The 22,221-nt window shown below is 30.7% G+C and overlaps 1 protein-coding gene across 1 annotated transcript; it reads right to left on the bottom strand.

Annotated features, from left to right (window-relative positions):
• Positions 1-6,068: 6,068 nt before the first annotated feature.
• LOC139841598 (uncharacterized) lies at positions 6,069-7,030 on the bottom strand. The gene is made up of 3 exons (XM_071831812.1): positions 6,585-7,030; positions 6,263-6,449; positions 6,069-6,197 (listed from the first exon to the last, which is right to left on the bottom strand). Exons 1-3 carry the CDS (start codon positions 7,028-7,030, stop codon positions 6,069-6,071), a joined length of 762 nt encoding a protein of 253 aa, XP_071687913.1.
• Positions 7,031-22,221: the final 15,191 nt, after the last annotated feature.

Raw genomic sequence — 22,221 nt, forward strand, 5'->3', positions numbered from 1 at the left:
TTCTTTTGTTATTTTGCTAGATATTTTTGATAATTGTCAAAAGTTAAATCCTCACATGATCCTTAACTGATTGGATCTAATTATTGGTGTATTTTTATGGGTATATACCAATAGTAAATACATCTAGAAGATGGGTATGATACGAGTACATATACTCTAGATATACGTATAGAAATTTTGTGAAAAATGGAATGAGGATTCAAATATAGCTATCTTTTGTGAATACACTTATATGATTTTATGTATTTAAGTCTTTAAAAGTGATTAAATACATTACTTATACAATATATGTATAAACATTATAAGTCTTAAGTATTTATGTCAATTAACGTTACGTATTGTTATCGTTTTGAAAACTTAAGTTAGTAGTTTCAAAATACACATATAACTTGTTGTTATTAATACAAAATGAGATATTAAAACATTTATTAATCATGTTAAATATGTATATATACATTTATATACACAAACGTATAATTATCATATATTGTATAGTTCGTGATATCATCGGTCAAACTAGACGGTCAAACGTTGTGTAAAACTCTTTTCGGAAATATAAGTCTCAACAATTTGGATTGCTTATCATGTTGGCAAGGTTTAATTTATGTAAATATTAATCTTATAAGTATAGTATGATCGAAAAAGTGCGGGTCGTTACACCCTTCGAATGGCTAATTTAGATCTAGGGGCTTGAGCCATAGGACCCTTTAAATCGGAAATCCAAACCCTCTGCCTAGAATCTCATAGAAACCATTCGTCAAGAAAGTTCGAAGATCTATACATCTCTAATACATATCCCAAAATGTTTTTATGTTACAATATAAGTAGTAGGTTATAGGTGCTAGTAATAGTAATAGTGTATACATGTTATTTATTTTATTTTTAATTGCATATAATTTATAACATTATTTACATGTTTCGGTAAAAATAATAACCGAAGTAAAAAGTAAAAAGTAAAAAGTAAAAAAAATAAAAAGTAAGAAAAGAATACTTACTAGTAGTAATTCTTCAAAGAGAGAATGAGAGAAATTTTGGTGTAAGTTTGAATGAGAAATGAGGGGTATTTATACTTGAAAAAATTAGGTAAAAAGAATAAAATAATTAAAAGTAAAAGAAATATTTAATTCTTAATGGGATTTTAAAATTAAAAAGTATTAAATGTTAGGTCATGGGATAATGCACAAAATAAAATAATAAAAGTAGTTTTCCATTAAAATTTTTAATTAAAAAGTAATTTATTTATTTATTTATTTATTTATTTATTTTTTATTTATTTTAAGGATTTTTTTTTTGTAAATAAACAAATTTATTTAATGTTTTTCCAAGAATATTTGTCAATAATATTTTATTTTATTTTTATTTTCATTTTTTTTATTTAATTAATAAATACAAATTTTGCATAAAAATAATAAATAATTCGGTATTTTGTATTTTTAATAATAATTATGATTTTAATTATTAAACTATAGTTTTAGTAAGTTTGTAAATATTATTACATTTATATATAATTGGATTTATTATATAGTTAAATATATAATACATTAACTAAATAATAAAAGTGATACAAAGTTTATATACTTAGTTAAATTATGTCAAATTATATAAATTAATAATATATTATTTATTTAAGCGTACATTGTTGACTAAAAATTACTATTCGGTCAATATTTAATTGTATATAACAACCCTTAATACATATAGTCAGACATATAACCCTAGGGTTAATTCAGTAATTTAGAAGTCAAAAAGCGAGGGTTGTTACAAAGCTCATTAACTTTACCATGGATCCAAGCTTATCATTGTCGACATAGACACAAGTCCAAGCTTATCATCATTGACATGGATACAAGTCCAAGCTAATCATCATTGACATGGACACAAGTCCAAGCTTATCATCATTGACATGGACACAAGTTCAAGCTAATCATCATTGACATGGACACAAGTCCAAGCTTATCATCATTGACATGGATACAAGTCCAAGCTAATCATCATTGACATGGACACAAGTTCAAGCTAATCATCATTGACATGGACACAAGTCCAAGCTAATCATCATTGACATGGATCCAAGCTTCATCACTTAGTGGGTTTGATCATCACCCTCTTGCACGGATGCAATCCGGGTGCATCAAACCACTCTCATACATCACATCACAAGTGCATAGTCTTCTCAAAACTAGCTCCTTGTTAACTTATTCCATATGATGCATACCATTATCGAATTAAACTTCATGCGTCCAAAATTCATTCCATTTAATAATCATATAGTCACATATCATTCATTTAGCGTAAGCAACTCATAATAGTTAAAAGCTGTTACTCATAGTAATCATGCAATCATACATGTCTAAGCATAGATATACCTCTGTTTAAGTCTAAATAATCCTAAGGTGGATTATCTAATTCTCTTAAACCACCGCTCTGATACCAACTTGTAACGCCCTAAACTCGTACATGAAAACGATTTTTTTTTTTTTTGTGAAAGATAGGTTGACCACCCAGCCTAGGGATAAGCCGCGGCACGGATAGTCTGGGCACGGCGCGGCCAGACAAAAGAATACAGGTCAGTTTCTCATATCTCCTGTTACCAAAATACGCTTAAAGGCGCGGCGCGGCCAAGGGACTCGCGGCGTGGCCATGTGCTGTCGCTGGTGCTGAACTTAACTTGCTTTAAAATCACACTTTCACAACTTATAACATCACACAACATCCTTTTTAACATCGCAATACATTAACAAACTTAACTAAACAGTTTCAACATCATTAAGTGTTACAAAAATCATTTAGTCATGCACGACCCATTTACATATCTTCAACATAACACTTTGACCCAAATCAACTTATATGTCAAACCTGACCCATTTCGACTCATTCCATTATCTACCATACTTCATTTGAACATACTTAAATATTTAAGCTCACACATAGAAATCCATAATGGCTTGTCACATAATCAAAAGTGACACATTCCATTTACGATAATAATAATAATCATAATTGCAAGACATAGTTGCATTCACTTACTTGGGCTAGTTTTGTTTCTTTGATTTCCTTACAACTCCTTTCTTTCTCGTTGCTTACCAAACTTTCAACGAACTTACTTGGGTTAAGGTCTTCGTTTCACTCAATGCATTTGTGCAAGCGCACATTTAAATCCTTCCATTATTCTCAAAAGTCCTATAAACATGACAACAACTAATACGGGTAAGCGTTATGCTTAGTGAGTGACATAGAGAATTAAGAAGCAATAACCATAAACTTGGCACACTATATTTAAAAACAAATATTATTCGTAACCCGTCTCCTTGGTAGCTAATCTCGTTTGCATATATAATTGCCCATTATTCTTTTCTCCATACTTCATGTCATAACACACATCGTCATATATGAAGTATATTATAATAACAAAAGCCACATTATAATACATGAATAGAACATTACCATATTTGTATAGAAACGAATCACATAATACTTACCTCATTTACTCGCTTCAAGTGCAATATGAAATGTGTTCTCACGTACCTCACTTGGTCTTCGTAATTCGACTAGTCCCATCGGGACTTCTCCTCCATTAAGTCAAATATGGACCACGACCCATTATTCGACCCAAAATACTTTCCTAACTAAGTCCTTTTAAGACTACGTTAACATCTTATAGAGGCAATAATAAACTTGTCAACATAATAAAGTCAACTATAATACTCATCACTCAATAACTCAAATCCATAAGGCATCTATCGTGTCTAACAATCACTTAACTAACTCGTTGATAACTTGAACTTACATCATATACTAAACTACAAAGTAATATTATCATACTCTTTCATAAAACAAACATGACAATTTTAAAAGTAATTACCAACGTATTTTACAAAGGCTCTTCAACCTACTTCATCACATACTATAATGCATACCAACTTCATACTTACTTCATTTTTTCTTTATAATACACATAGACTATGTGGCGCTTTCAATTATTAATTATATGTATTAAAACAATTATAGTACCATCAAAAGAATTTATCAGCTATATTATTGACACATAAATTAGTATATTACTTTCCTTAAAACTCACCTCGCGTCGATGGGCTAGCTACCTTGATTTCTTGCACCCAATTAGCACCTATCAAAATATCGCCATTCCATAAATCATTTATAAACAATTAAACATACATACACTTTAACTCATAAGAGTTAACCTCTTATAATTCTTTCACTTAACGATTTAAATTCATCATCAATACTAGTTAACCAACCCTTTTAAACACTAACTAGCTTCAAAATCATACTTTTACCTTCTTTGTGACATTAACACAAACACCTTGTGTGCATTATTAAATTTCTACCATTAACAACATTAAAAACCATCATCTTTTTCATCATACTTGTTCTTTCAACATGTTCACTTATAAACATCCTCATTACATAATAGAACTTCATTCTTATGAAACAATCTTACATAAACATATCATTCAACAATTATGTGATATAACTAATCATAAACATGTCTTATTCAAAATCTCACATCATGTGTTATAACATTCATGAAAGTTCTAACTTTTAAGATTCGTTTTTAAGCTTAACCATAGTGCATATAACATTAAAACATTAACTAAACTTGAAACAACCATCAATTTCATCTCATCTCAACAAGATTCATACCTTACTTCTCTAGGGTTTATGAACCCTTGATTTAAGCTTAGATTTAGGAAGAAGATGATGAAATACTTGCTTCTAGCCTGAACTATAAGCCTCTAATTGTTCAATTTTGCACTTGCATTAAGAATCAATTTCTAATTTTTTGATCTTGATCTCCCTTGGTTCGACATACATCACGACACACACACACACACACACACTTTTCCTTTTCTTAAAATCTTGGAAAATGCAAACTTGCTTCTAATTTCCAGCTTTTCATTTTATTAACTTTGGCTAAAATACACTTTCTACCATCCCCCATTAAGTCTAGATTTCACAAGAAGTCCCATTCCAACTTTTCACTTAAAGTCCTTAGCTAATTATAACTAACTATCTTACTTCTCTTTTTTTTAAAAAAATACATAAGATATTAAACTTAAATCACTCAATATCATAAATAATACTCGTAAAAATAATACTTTAAATTTTGGGGCGTCACACGAATAGATCGTTAATCCTTGGCAAAGGATAATGATTTTTTATGTTTACTTTATTCAACTCCCTATAATCAATACACATTCTCATACTATCATCATTCTTCTTGACGAATAAAACCAGTGCTCCCATGGTGAGCTACTTGGACGAATAAAGCCTTTGTCTAATAGTTTTTGTATTTGACTCATCAATTCTTGCATCTCAGTTGGTGCCAAGCGATAAGGAGTCTTAGCAATGGGTGTAGCGCCCGAAACCAATTCGATGCGAAATTCTACTTGTCTCTCAGGAGGAATACCCGGAAGATCAACCGGAAACACATCTTCAAATTCATTAACAATAAGGATGTCCTTAATGGATTTTGATTCTTTCCTAGAGTCAATAACGTGAGCCAGAAAGGCGGCACAACCACTAGACACAAGACGACGTGCACGAGCATAAGTGCATATGGAAACGGGTCGTCTTTGTCCTTCTCCTTGGATAATCATTTATTCCCCACTTGGGGTTTTCACCCGAATAATCTTTTCATCACAAATGATATTAGCCCCGTGCTGACTGAGCCAATCCATTCCTATAATCACATCAAACTCACACATAGTCATGGGGAATAGGTCAACATTGAACAATTTAGAATTTATATCAATATTACAATTCTTATATATACCTACGACCAAATTGGGTTTATCATCCGCTATTTTTACCTCTAATGGATGTTCTAGTTTTAATAACAATTTATTCAAACAAGGAGCAAACCTAATAGCAACAAATGAACGATCTGCTCCGGAATCAAATAATACTTTAGCGGGTATGGAATTAACAAGAAAGGTACCTGCCACAACATCCGATAATTTTCGAGCCTCGTCAATAGTCATTTGAAAGGACCTCCCCTTTGGGTTACCCGCCAATTTTTCTAACCTTCTTATAACTTCTTTTCTTTATTCTTCTTTTCTTTCAGATTCAGACAATTGAGGACACTCGGCCTTTTTGTGGCCTTCATTAAGACAATTGTGGCATATGAGAGGCTTCGAAACAGGAGCCTTGCAATCTCTTGCATAGTGACCAGGCTTGCCACAAGAAAAACATATCGGAACAGATGTCGAATTTCCTCCTTTCTTTCCGTCAATCACACCTTTACCCTTCTTTTGGGGGAATTACTTTGCTCAAATTTTCTTTTAGGAGCAAAACCCTCCTTTCTCGCGGTAGTTGCCCCCTTCTTCTTCAATTCGTCTTCAATATCCCTTGCCGCATCAAACAAAGCAGTGAAGGAATGGATTTGTGATATAATGATCCTCCCCCGGATCTCCTCTCTTAACAACCTATGAAACAATTGACACTTGCTTAGCTCATTACTTACAAACACGGGATTAAACTGAAGGCGATCTATGAAATGGGCTCGAAAGGTTATCTAGTCCATAGATCCTTGTCGAGTATTTTATAACTCAGATTTCAACCGCTCTACCTCCGCCTCCGACCTAAAGTTCTTAAAGAACTCAACTTTGAATTCTTCCCAAGTTATCTTATCAAGATAATCACCTCCCTTAACCACCAAAAGATCATTCCACCATCGCTGAGCTACCCCTCTAAACATACTCGTCCCGAAGGTAGTTTTCAAATTGTCGGGACATCGGGTTGTTCGAAAACATGCTTCTATATCGGTAACCCAACGACTACTCACAATTGGATCAAGACTTCCCTCATATGTAGGCGGATTACCTAACTTAAAGTCTTTCAAACCATAGGGTTTTAGTGGGGCTATTTCACGATTAGCCCGAACACCCTCAATATTCCTTTGATTTCCCTCTTCTTCTTGAACTTGTGGCAACTTCTGATGAAGTTCTTCTTTCATTGTTTCCTTAATCATCGAGGCTATGGTTGTATTAACTACCTCTTCCATCATCTTTCTAATTTGTTGGACAATGAATGGAGTGGAATTCTGTAAAGTGTCCTAAGAGAGACTTTAAATCATTACTTGCACGGATCTCATCCTCATTAGGACGGTTAACTTGATCCTCATTTTGAATGGAACTATCAACATTATCTTCATTCGCAATACTGAAACATTTAACAAATTTTCCGTATACTAACTCATATACTTAATCACATACATAATCTTCCTACTCATGTCATGTTTCACCCGCTTGATACTTGAACACCTTGTGCTTTAATGACAAGACTCGTGGTTGTAATAGTGGTGATCAAACACTATTACAAACATATCCATTGTCATCCTTACACAATTTACCAAGTACCTCACGTAGGTTAACAAGACATACAGAAAATCATCATCACAAATCATACATACCTATACACGTTTACTCACATAATCATATTAGGCATATATATATATATATATATATATATATATATATATATATATATATATATATATATATATATATATATATAGCTACAAATGTTAAGTACACATCAATTCATACTTCATCTCATAATTGGTCCCATACAAAATCATGCAACAATTTCTCCAATGGTTTAAGTCTAGGAATCCTATTCTATAATAAGCCCCTAGATCCCTTAAACCAACGCTCTGATACCACTTGAAACAACCATAACTCATTTTTCGAAAACCGAATTTTTTTTTTATTCTTTTTATATCAGGCAAATGGAACGGAGCTCCAAATTTGGAGCGGCGCTCCACTTCACTATGTCAGATGCCCAAAATCTCAGTTTGCATTCGGGGTTAAAATCCTTTGAAATGGAGCGGCGCTCCAGCTTTTGGAGCGGCGCTCCAACACACTGGAGCTAGACCTGCACTTTAAATTTAAACTTCCAAATCACAATTTCAACATATTGTTAAGTCTTTTTAAACCTACATCATTACTGAAAATTTATTTACAAACTTCAACCTTCATAAGGCTTATCCAAATAACATTCGTTTTAAACGACCCATAACATAACAAAAGATGGTCATCTTGACCCAATTTTACCAAAATGACAAGTTTAACTAGTACAAGAGCGTGGCTTCGGGTATCATCTATGCACAAACTTCATCAAACCAAAGGCAACCAAAAGTCTAGCATCTTAGACTACATATGTTATCAAGCCAAGCTAAAAGCATAACTAGTATCCACAATCAATCTATCATCTCCACTTGCTTACCCTTATCTTGCCCGGATCCTACAAAAAGTTAAACCACAACAAAGTAAGCGAAAAGCTTAGTGAGAACAACAAATATGTACATGTATGCATAGCATCCATCTCTTTCAAATTTTCATCACAACCAAGGATAACTAGTGTCATCCTGAGGTTTGACCATATCGTCATCAATTAAACCCCCTTAGCATCCTGGATGCCGTAAAATCAACAAAGCACAACCGGCTCCATTTGGACACTCTAGTGTATCCCATACCGAACATATCTAGAGCCCCACATGCATCCCGAATGCATGACCTCAAACTAACGCTCAAGACAATAAGTAGGTAATCATTTTCCCGAGGACTCCTCCACATTCAACATATTATACGGTGTCCCGGACACCCTAAATGCATACGCATACATATACAATACATAGTTATTGAACTCACCTTGGTTGAGAAATTAAGCAACAAGTAAGCGAATATCCAAGCAATAATTATCAACTTCCAAGCAAGTCACTTAATCAATTATGTATGCATGTAAACATCACCACACATTTAACTTAGGTCTAACAAGACCCTTCAAATTAGGGTTCATCCATAAACCCACCAAACCCATTTTAATACTCTAGTCAAATTTGACAAATTTCAAGACTTATGAACATAAGCCTTTCAATGTCCCTTACTAATTCATAATTTAATGAAACAACTTTTATAATTAACAAGTTAGAATCCGAATTTTAACCTAAATTAAGCATAACACAATTTACAAACTTTTAATTTAACAAGTTCATCTTCTCAAAACCCACTTCTATGAACCCTAACCCTAAATTCGAATTAGGGTATGAATGGAAACAAATACCTTGATTCCATCTACAATAACATCATCTAACTACAAAATATACAATTTAAGGTATAAATTATCATACCTCAAGTTAGGGTTTTAAAACCCCAATTTCTCACAAAGAAGATGAAGATGGTGAAGAGACACAAGTTCTAGTGATGCTAGCAAGTATCTACAAGCTTGATTCAACCTAAATACTAGTTGCATGTGAAAAATCCCAAGAATTTGAGCTTAAGACCCCAAAATCGTCACCTTCAATACACACACTCACACACATGAAAAATTCTACACAAATGGAGAAAAGAGGAGTGTTTAGACATCTCTAGAGGCTTACAATGGGTAAAATTACCCTTTTACCCTTCTCCTCTTAAAGTATTTACAAAAAAGGGTCCTAGCTAGTCAAATTCGAGAAACAATTAATTTAAATAATAAATATACCTTAAATAAAATTGGGGTGTTACAGCTCATGAATATGTTTGACCCTAAACTATTCCACAAGTGCATAAGAGACTCCAAGTATAGTTAAGATTCAGTATATCCATGTATAATTAACTTTCATAATGACATATAAGTATCAGTATCAATAACACGAGTATTATAAACAACACACACCATCCATCAGTATTTGCAGCAAAAGTTAAAGATACTTTACCTTGTATTTGACATAAGCACATGCCTTCAGCCATTGACAATAACATATTTTTAACTTTTGTTATTTGTGGCATGAAATATTTCTTTCTAAATGAAATTGTAGATAAAAAAAATATCAGTAGAGTTTATGGTTGTGCAACTGATACACGTCAGAAAACTATTTGGAGAACGTGAGTGTGGATAGCCACAATCTGAAAATTGCAAAACCTTTAGATTAATAAAATAAAGAAATTAAAAGTTTTTCAAAATTAAAAATCGAACCTATACTTATACTTAACAAATTATATAGACCAAAGACTTATTTTTCTAAATGCGCTAAACATGGGAATAAAAAAGGAAAGAGAAAAAACATGGACACATAAACTATTACATGGAGAAAAATGATTAGCTTGATATATATTAGGCCTAAAATCAGAATCAATATTGATACTTACTAAGATTATGATAAGCAATATATATATATATATATATATATATATATATATATATATATATATATATATATATATATATATATATATATATATATATATATATATATATATATATATATAATGTTAAAAACATTAAGTAGGCACTTACTATAATAAAATTCCATGTTTTAGAAATCCCCCATTTTGACACAACACGAATCATCATGACCCATTTCGCATGAACGTTTCAAAAAATGACCTAATTTGACACGACCTAATTGAAATAGAATATAAGAATTACCTCAAAATGTGAAGTTTATAATGTAGCTGATATAAGATCACCTACAGATTTACGTCTAACTTTCACTATGCAATTTCATGTGATGCAAACTCAATTTCTGATTGATCGCCATCACCCTCTTTGTTAAAGCATCCCCTGGTGGTAAACTGAAATCACCGCTTCCACCACGACCTACTCCTTGGAAATAGAAAAAATTAGTATTTATATAGAGAAAAAGACGATTAATTTAAAGAGATGATTATAGTAGAGGTTTAGTATAATATGAGATCACCACAACCTTTTTCATACAGTTTCAAAGCTTGTGAAGATCACTCTTATATTTTATTCATGTTCATCCAAAAGAAGAAATATTCAGAATATCAAAAATTAAATCTTAACTTCTCATATTAATAAACCGGAAATAGAACATTTATAATGTGGAACATACACCAACAAACAAATCAACATGTCTAATTAACGATGTCGTTCATTCGTAAAATTTTCACTAAGAATCAACCGATAGAACAAAAGCTTTTGACTTTTCGAGATACTTAAATCAAACATATTTAGTAGGATAGGTAAAGAAATATAAACACTACATTAGGAACAATGAACCTATTAAACTACAAACATCTCTTACTTGTAAAGTTGTACTACTAATAAAGTACTTTTAATATTGCAAAAAACAAACATATAAAACACAAACACTAAGATATTAAAGACTAATTTATTAATTAAGTAGCATCAAGTAATATCTAGCTGAAATAACTAATAAGAATAAATCAAACGTTGCGCACAATCTGAGCTTCAATTTCTGAATCCGTACCATCTTGACATATAAATAATCCGGGAACTCTTCATTTGTAATTTCTTCATTTTTCTTAGGATCACTGTTGACTCGTGCAATGGACTTTTTGAGAAAAGCTTTGCTAGCCTGCAAACATAACTAGTAATACAACAGCAAACACTTCCGATAAGACATCTACAGCAACAACAATTCAACATCACTTCCTAAATGTAGTAATTTTACCAAATTTATTATGAGTGATTGAGTGACTCAATTCATAAATGTAATATTTTTTACCAATATTATTATGAATGATTGAGTGGGTCAATTCCTAAATGTAGCTATTATCATGAATGATTGAGTTGGTCAATTTGTAAATGTAGCAATTCATGTGAACAGAGAATTATAGGGCTTACAATTGTCAACATTAAAACTCTCTCTAACCACTTTTATCTAACATATAGTCTTGATCTCCTAAAGGGCACAAGAAAACATATTGAAAGTTAAGAATTCATTTTAGTACTAAAATACATATGATTTTGCCCAACTCGTGTTTTATCATATGATAAACAGTATATATATTCATAAACCATCGATGATTTTACTGTTCAAAAATATCAAGATCACCTTGAATATTGACAGCGATACCATACTATTTTCTTGAGTTTTTGAAGAGACTCACTACACTTAGCAGTCCCTACAATGTATACAAAGAATATAATTCAACTCGAGCTTAGAAATCGTACAACTACATCCCGTTATGAACGATTCAACAGTCATTATCCATACATCATTCTGTCATATTTTCACCATCAGTTGTCCCGACTATAAAAGAACAATGTTCAATTTCAAGCTAACTATCAACAGACTAAACACACACACACACACACACACATACATAATTATTCAGTATTGCTGCTGTAATTCATGAAAATATTAATTTTTACACAAACAATATACATATAAAAACAAAATTTTCAATTATCAATCATCACTATCAATAAATCACTAAACCACCAAATAATATTAAAATAAAAACAAATACGTAGTACTAATTATCAAAGTAATAGATCATGTAAATTGGATATAACCTTTTTATAAGGTCGATGAATTAGATTTTGATAGAAACTGAAAAACCCTAGAAACGCAATCCTTATCTTCAAATACAATCGGCAATCATTTTTTTAACGCAATGAGCAACCCTGAAAATCAAATAGAGACGTTTGCGAATGATTTAAGTTAAAGACAAAATTGTGCCTGTAGTTTTTATTAATTTGATAATTGGATGAGAAATCACAATAAGTGGAAAAGAAGACGTGTAACAATTATAATTTTAGATCTGCAACATCAAAATCAGATAAACAAAGAGTAAATCAAAATGAAAATTAAGAGATACAAAACCGTGATTATTCAACAGCAAATATTGATCCAACAAATCTATCCGTAAATGATCTTATATCCTAATTTCTACGATTTATTTGTGAAGCTTCCGACTGGATAAACAGACGATTTTATGGTTTAGGTTGTGCGATGACACTTTTCGTATCGCACACAATATAGTTCAAATATACATCAGATAATAATACTCTGTATGAAAAATATATAGAAGTGTAGTTAAGGAATTTCAAGTTATGGTTAGCTAATCTTTTTTATTTGCTAGCTAATCTTGGAAATGGATGGCTAGGGTCTCTTATTTTTGTTGATGTGGTCATAAATGGACTCCATTTTTAAGTAGGAGAGATATTTCTCTTCTTTTTAATTTAATAAATATAAATAAATTAAATAAAAGAGATTACATTACATAGATTGTGATTATCACAGTCTCACTAAAGAATAAGTTATACCATTAATATTTTTAACTTGCAGGTTTTGATTGTAATAACTTAATACGTAAAACACATGTAAGAACATTGTGTGTAATTCATAATTGAACATGGGTAGTGCAGCAGTCAACAACATTTTCCAACATATAAAAAGGCTTTGTGATATTCAATATTACAGCTAATTTCTATTTAATATTACTTATAATTTCTAGCCGGTAGCATCATGACAAATGCCTAGTGGCGTGAATCAAAGAGTCAGTAGCACCATATCATGTGACTTATGGTGTGAACCAAAGAGCCGGTAGCATCATAGCGTGGGTATGGTTAACCATATTGTGCGTGTGTTGTTTATTTAGCATTATATATTGTGATGAATATATGCTATTTGCGATGCTAGTTTATTGTGAATTGCGGATATTTAGTTTATGCATTGTGATTGGATGGTTGTTAAATTGCTAGCTCGTATGCGGTATTTATGTTAGTGTTTGCAAGTAAGTAGGTATAATTATTGCATTCACTAAGCTTTATGCTTACCCCTCTCGTTGTTTACCTTTTTACAGGTATTGTGATTGTGAAGCTAGCTAGTTGTTAGACTAGATGTGAAGGAGCGCTTGGGCTCGAACTTTTTGAAATTCTAGTAGCTTTTCGATTAGCTTTTGCAGATTTCTCGATTTCTGGACTATAAGGCTTAAGAGTCAGTTTTCCTGACTTTCGAGTTTGCATACACTAACCTGCACTTCACAAAAACAAGAACACCAAGCATAAAACTGACAAAAAACCTAATAAAAGAAAAACAATCTTTTTGGATTTTTATGATTTTATGATTTTTAGGTTTTTTCTAATTTAAAAAGAAAGCAATTATAATTAGATCTTGCATCAAGCGCACACCTCCCTGGCAGCAGCGCCAAAATTTGATCGGTGTTGAAGGGTCAACCAAAAATGATCTAATTAAACTAACTTAGCTAGGGTAAATAGGATTCGTTCCTCGAAAAGTCGTGGTCAAATGCAAGCAATTTTTAAGAGTTGGTTTGTAGTGATTAACTGAGATTAACTAAAGTAACGACTAGTTTAACAATTACTAAGCAAAACGCAAACTTTAAATGATTAAAGACTAGGAACATAAACAATAAGCTAAATGAAAAGGTTGTAAACAGTTGGATTAAAGTCTTTATTCCTTTACAATCCCAATTATGCATGCACTAGTCCAAACAAGCCTCTATGCTATCAAATTATCACCTAAACCTCATAGACAAGGGTTCTTTAGTTTTATGATGTATGATTATCTTGAGCACAAACAATGTTATCTACACACTTTGTCTTTATCCCTATGCTAAATTATCACTAGGTTGGATTAAGCACAATATGTCAAATAACAATTACTTGTCTTGCAACAATCAATAAACTTAAACTTGCATTAATTGATAATTCAAAAGATTCAATGAATTCATAAACTAAAAGACATAAGGATTACAAAAACAAGAATCACACAAAGACATGAAAGAACTAAGCATACAATAGTTGTTCATGCAAGGAATAAAGCGAAGGAGATGTGACAACCCGGAAATTTCCAATCAAATTTAAAATTTATCTTTATATTATTCCGACACGATAAGCAAAGTTTGTTAAGTTAAATCTCAAGAATTTTAAATTGTGTTCATACATTCATTATAACCTCGACCAAATTCAGACGATTCACGAACCGTTATATATGAATAAATATGTATATATATGTATTATAACTTGAGAATATTAATAAAGTATTAAACGTATAATACTTTACATGATCGTATTTGTTTCAATATGTTTATCGATGGAATTAGAAGATAATATCAAATTATTGATTTTTCAGATACATTATGATATGATTACGGGTCTATGTTATGAGGTCCACTATGTTTATCGATGGAATTAGAAGATAACTTAGATGTTGGATATCGACAAGTTAAGTAACTCGACATTTTTCATTAAGATGATTTCATACGTTTATTTAACCTTTGAACTTTATCCCATGCTTCACCAACAAACTGTAATTTAAAAACTTGAAACCTATTATGAATATATATGATTCTACTTTTTTAAAACATTTTATGATATAACGATTTCCATTATTTTAACCTTTAAACAAAATGATTCTTAAAAATATATTTGGTTTTGGAAAACAAAATTATTATATTTATTTGATTTAGTTTCAAACGTACAAAAACGTTTTCAGTTCAAAAAAACTTTATTATTAAAACGTATATAACTTTTATAAATATCTAGAACTACTTTTGATAACTCATTACTTAACCAGTATGATAAAGATAACGATATTTATATTTTATTTTATTAAATATATATAACGATTTAAATTAATATTATATATATTTATACGCGTATTATACGTACATAGTTTTATACTTTTACTATACTTAAACTTTACCTTTACTATATTTTTACTTTACTTTACTTTAACTTTAATAATTCATACTTTAATAATTCACTTTAATAATTCATACTTTAATAATTCACTTTAATAATTCATACTTTAATAATTCAATTTAATAATTCATACTTTAATAATTCACTTTAATAATTCAAAAATCTATTATAAATAGAATTCAATAGGTTTCATTATTTCATAGAAACTTGAAAATATTTTTCTCTAAACTCTCTCAATCGATTTACATATATATATTTACTCCGTATTATTTCAAGATATTATTAGTATACATAAAATATTACGTCAGAGTGCTGTCCGAGTGATTTCGAAATTGTTTTTTCGAGTGGGATTGGATTAAGGAAATTATGGGTTATAGCTATGGAGGTGATTGGTATGGTTCATGGGTATGCTCGTGAGGTCAATATAGTGTTTATCATCTCCGTTGCGTCTACGTACCTTTCCTGCAATATTGAATCTCAATATTGATACGTGAGTACTCATAATTTAACTTTTACATACTAATAGTGTATCCCTGACTAGTGCTCGAGTATATAGGATTATGCATGTTTGTACTTTTGATATTGCCTTTAGTTAGGTTATGTTGAATCCTGAATTAGTTATATATGAGACTGAGATAAGGTATAAGATATGCATGTCGTTGGAAAGCTAGCGAAAAATTAAGAACTTTTCATTTAGATATCGAATGATTTCGATGAACGGATTTGAAGTTATAGTCCATCGAATTTTTGTATTATTATTAAAAATGATTATTATTATCGTCGTTATTATCGTCGTTCTAGTTTTATCTTATTATTATTATTATTATTATTATTATTATTATTATTATTATTATTATTATTATTATTATTATTATTATTATTATTATTATTATTATTATTATTATCTTTATCAATAAAAGGATTTATCATTAAAAATTGTTATTTTTTTTATTATTACTATCGTTATTATCGTTAAAGTTATAATTAGTATTATTATTATTATCCAATTATTATTATTATTATTATTATTATTATTATTATTATTATTATTATTATTGGTATTATTATTATTATTATCATTATTAATATATATATCATTATTTAAAAATGGTTATTGTTATTGTTATTATTATTATTACTATATTATCATTAAGATAATTATTAGTATTATCGTTAATAATGTTATACTAACTATCATTATTAATATTAGTGTAATTAAAACAAATATTTGTAACACCTAATTATTTTGATTACTATTATTATCATTATTATGAACACGATATAAAAGACGATTAAAAGCTATTAAACGAAACGATTAGGAAATAATGGGTAAGAGTATCATGATGAAATTAAAATATTATAAGATATTAATTTAGATAAAATTATCGTTCTTATTATTTTTATCATTACTATTATTATTAAAATTATCGTTAGTATTAAAACTATCATTTTAACAAAAATTATCATTTTAATAGAAATGTCATTGTTACTATAAAATATCATTATTATTATTATTTTAAATAGAATTATTATTTTAATGATAATATTAAAAATTATCGTAAATATTAAAGTTATCATAATTAGAATTATCGTTTTATCATAATGTCATCTTAGTAATTATAAATATTGATATTTTTATAATAATTATTATTATTACAAAATAATACAACTTTTACTTACTATCATTATAGATATTATTTTATCAAATGAATATTTGATACAAACATATTTTACTACGTGTAATAACTTACTTTAATAATACGTATCATATTATCTTTATAATATTAAATGAACCCTATAAATTTAATTACTTAAAATATATAAAAGTATATTTTATTATATAAATATAATATAAAATTTTATTTATTAATAAATAAATTATATTATTTACTCTAATAAATCTTTTAAAAATATTCAAAAATATAAAATGACGATATCTAAACTATATATTAATCATGTATAAATTTTTGGAAATTATTTTGAGTCAAATTTACTTTTGTTGACTTTTGCATATTAGTCTCGAGCATTAGGATTGTGGTACACTATGACTTGACCTAATTTGTTAGACAAATATTGACCAACACATAAATATATATAATTAATTTAGGTTCGTGAATCCGAGGCCAACCTTGCACTTGTTCAATGACGTTATATGTATTTTTACTACGAAATACAGTATGGTGAGTTTCATTTGCCTTTTTACCCTTTATATTTTTGGGACTGAGAATACATGCGCTTTTATAAATGTTTGACGAAATAGACACAAGTAATTGAAACTACATTCTATGGTTGAATTATCGAAATTGAATATGCCCCTTTTTATTAAAGTCTGGTAATCTAAGAATTAGGGAACAGACACCCTAATTGATGCGAATCCTAAAGATAGATCTATTGGGCCTAACAAACCCCATCCAAAGTACCGGATGCTTTAGTACTTCGAAATTATATCATGTCCGAAGGAGGATCCCGGAATGATAGGGGATATTCTTATATGTATCTAGTTAATGTCGGTTACCAGGTGTTCACCATATGAATGATTATTTTTTGTCTCTATGCATGGGACGTATATTTATGAGAACTGGAAATGAAATTCTTGTGGTCTATTAAAATGATGGAAATAAATGATTATGATAAACTAATGAACTCACCAACCTTTTGGTTGACACTTTAAAGCATGTTTATTCTCAGGTGTTAAAGAAATCTTCCGCTGTGCATTTGCTCATTTTAAAGATATTACTTGGAGTCTTTCATAGCATATTTCGAAGAACATTGCATTCGAGTCATTGAGTTCATCAAAGATTATTATTAAATCAATTTATAGTTGGATAGTGGATATTATGAAATGGTATGCATGCCTGTCAATTTTTGATGTAAAGAAAGATTGTCTTTTAAAAACGAATGCAATGTTTGTAAAATGTATCATATAGAGGTCAAATACCTCGCAATGTAATCAACTATTGTGAATCGTTTATAATATATATGAACGGGTCCTTTCAGTTGGTATCAGAGCGGTGGTCTTAGCGAACCAGATCTGCATTAGTGTGTCTAACTGATAAGTCGTTAGGATGCATTAGTGAGTCTGGACTTCGATCGTGTCTGCATGTCAAAAGTTTTGCTTATCATTTCTAGTCGGAAATCATCTGCTTATCATCCATAGAAAATTACCTGCTTATCATTATTAGTCTAGATACGTATTGCTACATTAATTGCATGAGTAGTGTATAGACAAACTTCATATCTTAGCGTATCTGCTAAATCATATCTTATCGTATCTGTTACTTTAAACTTTACCTGACATACCCCGCAAATTCCTCCGTAATCTATGAAATCTTTTGATCTCTATATATAGATATCCTATGTAAATAGAATACCACCCGATAGCTGAAAAATCATTTTTATATCGAAAATCCTTTATCCAATCGTACGAAATGGAATTTGTCATCAGTTCAAGTCACTCGGATTCCGAAATGGAATCTCACTCAAGCTCCGAAAGCAGTGTGACCGGAATGGATCAACCAATCAGTCATCACCTATTCTGGATGAATTGGGGATGGGTTCGTAGCCTCCTCAATCATTGGAAACTAGAAGAAGGCGATCCTTTCCATCCACCACATTGCCCTCTTGGTGAAGAACCTGAAGCACTTACCGGCGAACCTGTTCGAGACACCATTTTCTCTCTCATTTCCAGGGTATCTCGTCACGATTATATACTACATCAAATTCTAGATTTTATTTATCCGCTCGTTTCGACCGACAATCATCCTGGAATAATAGAAGAAGTCAACGAACTTCACGCTCGGGTAGTGGCTTTGGAGAATATGGTGCAGAGATTACAAACACCAGCATCAGCACCAGCAGCATAACCAATACCACCATCATCAACGCCAACAGTACCATTACCACCTCCAACCACAACCGCGTTGTAAACCTCAACTTCACAATCTGTCCCACGAGCATCAACGTCATACGCACCATAGATACCAAGGAGTACCAACAACAATAACTGACGAAGTATTAATTCATAACTTCATTGGAGAAACATTCCGCGGCGATTATATAATCTCTAAAGTCTTAGAGATTATCTAATCTAGCCCTAACCATAAATCAGTTAAGCGAACCAAAATGATAGAAGGAAGAGTAGAAACCCTGACAAAAATGGTGTGTGATTAACAAGTTAAACTTGTTTTACCAACAGCATCAACAGTACCGTCAACGTCACCAGCATCGTCAGTACAGTCAACATCAGAATCAACAACACCTATAACATCACAAACTCCGTCAGTTCAAGAATCACTGTGGACATCATTACGAATCAATAACGTGTATATTGAATCAACAAGTTATGAAGAATTAACTCATTCCCTCTGAAGAAATTATATATATATTTTATATATATATATATATATTTTTTGAAATAAAAAATAAATCTTTCCGTGCTAAGCTATTGTGTGTGAATCTTAACTACTCAGTTAATTCATATTACAAATATGCAATAATGTACGTCCCTCACCCGCGACTTAACCATCGTTAACTACAATCTCTGTCTCAATTCAACAAATTCCAATTCCTAATAAATCAAGTATATATTTGATTTTACACTTCATCATTGATGTAACCGAAACTTTTCAGATAACATCATTCGTACTTTGCGAAGTTCACAAGAATTTAACGAAAACCAACATCACATCTCAACAAATAACGAAGTATTGATTCATAATTTCAATATTATTGAAGAAATACTTATGTAACCTCTAAACCTTCAAGGAATTATTCAATTCTAGTTCCAACCGTAAATTGAATGAGTTTAATTTAGTATTAACTCATTAAAATCTATGTTACATCTGAGGAGAATATATACATATATATTTTCATAAAGACTGTAATAAAATTCTTATGTACAAAATATTAATTGTGAAAATTTTTTTAACGGGTAGGTAATACCCGAGAGATATATATAAATTCACAATTAATATGTTACATTCTTCAAATCAGATTAAGCAAATTATCAATTATACTTCCTACTTTCATAATAATATACATTCTTTCATAGAAATCAAAACAACCATACTCATTCAAACCCAATTACGTATTCTGATTTTAAAATCTCAGAATTCAATTCGAGATATAACCGGTACCATTACTTTTAGATTCCTACATCTTTCAAAGCTATACTTTGACTTCAAAAGTGTGTTAGAACATCAAATGTATACAAACGATTACAATCTATGTTCAAACCCTTCGAAAATCTCTGAAGACACTTCAAATAATGAGCAATCGAGATGATGATCCAACAACATATTACCCACAGTTATGTACTTAAAAAGCTCTCGAAACCAAAGTCATAATTCAACACATATCTGTGTCAGATCTTTTGGCATTTATTAGCAAAAATAACCTTGCAATTCCTTTGCAAAGTAGCAAATTATATCACAGCTCCAGCAAGACAACTTCGATTTTTTTCATTCTGAGTAGCCTTATCATAATTTTGATATATGTGATTACCCTTTTGTTACCGGAGAACCTTTCATATTCCACCACATTAGCAATAAACTTACCAACAACTTCACTGATCTTGGGCATTCCGAAGAATCTTTATATTTATCGAAACCTCATCATTTACTCATCTGCCTCTTGTAACGAGAATTGTCATACGAATCATTGGGAGTTAGCAATCAGTATTTTGAAATCTCACAGCATGTTGACACCAACAGTTATACATAACATCTATTTCCAAGGCTTACATACTTCGAATGTGAAGTTTCTGAAAAACACTCTGAACCGCGAACTAGTTCTCGAAATGCTGATGAAGCAACAAAAACTGTAAACGACCTTAGCAGTAAAAAGTTTGATGATAAAGATTAGTGTATTAACAAAGCTCAGAAATAGAGAAGTTTTGGAACTGGAAAACGGATTGAGCAAAGTATGAAGGAGGCTGTGGACAAATCACAAAGACTGAACCCGCCTTCAAAGAATCCAAATGATTCAGTGTCTGCTGAAGTCATTAACGAATACCTTGCTCCTGACACTAAACCCTTACAGACAATATTCTTCATCATCCTCTGATATTAGAAATTCTAAGATATCATCGTATCTTTCATTATAAATATCCTCCATATTTCTGAAGATATTTCCATAACTATTCTTATCTGGAATCATTTATCTCTTTGCGCTATCTGTATTACATCAAAAAGGAAACTGTTTAGTTCCTATACTCTATAAACCTTTGAGTTTAAAATATGAATGTTTTTGAAGTAGTGTTGGAAACTGAAGCATGAGTTAGTATAATATAATGACACTTGATCAACGTGATTATATTACAGTAATTCATGCTGAGTTTCTAAATGGAACGTGATGATTCACAGATCATAACATCATCATGTGCCATGTTATACGACTCTTGTATTCTATTTAACCTCTAAAATATCAAGAAAATATTTCTTGATGATTCGGCCTTTTCCAAGGTATTCTAGTAATTTGACAAGTCAAGATCGTGCCATCACAATTTCCTTCCTAGAACATTAACAATGTTCATTCCGAAAATCATATTTGTGAATTCTGGACCATTACAAGCGGTGCTTAATCGCAAGAAGAAGAAACGAAAGGACAAAACTCCGAAATAGAAATTGGGGTATAAATTGCAGCAAATAAAAGAGAGCATTAACTGTGGATGACAATGATTATAGAAGATAGAAACAGAGACTTTGAAATATAAGGGAAGATATAAAGCCCAACGACAAACCAAAAATTATAAACCATATATATCGATGCATATAGCAA

The sequence above is a fragment of the Rutidosis leptorrhynchoides genome, chromosome 4 (assembly GCF_046630445.1).
Source record: "Rutidosis leptorrhynchoides isolate AG116_Rl617_1_P2 chromosome 4, CSIRO_AGI_Rlap_v1, whole genome shotgun sequence".
Lineage (NCBI taxonomy): Eukaryota > Viridiplantae > Streptophyta > Magnoliopsida > Asterales > Asteraceae > Rutidosis > Rutidosis leptorrhynchoides.

Bases quoted from the DNA above. Each gene is read 5' to 3' on its own strand.
- LOC139841598 (XM_071831812.1), bottom strand. From the start codon at position 7,030: ATGATGGAAGAGGTAGTTAATACAACCATAGCCTCGATGATTAAGGAA. The intron at 6,450-6,584 runs GTTGAAATCTGA...ATTGTTTCATAG, and splicing joins TCGGAGGCGGAGGTAGAGCG to GTTGTTAAGAGAGGAGATCC. The intron at 6,198-6,262 runs GTGTGATTGACG...TCTTGTGGCAAG, and splicing joins CCCCCAAAAGAAGGGTAAAG to CCTGGTCACTATGCAAGAGA.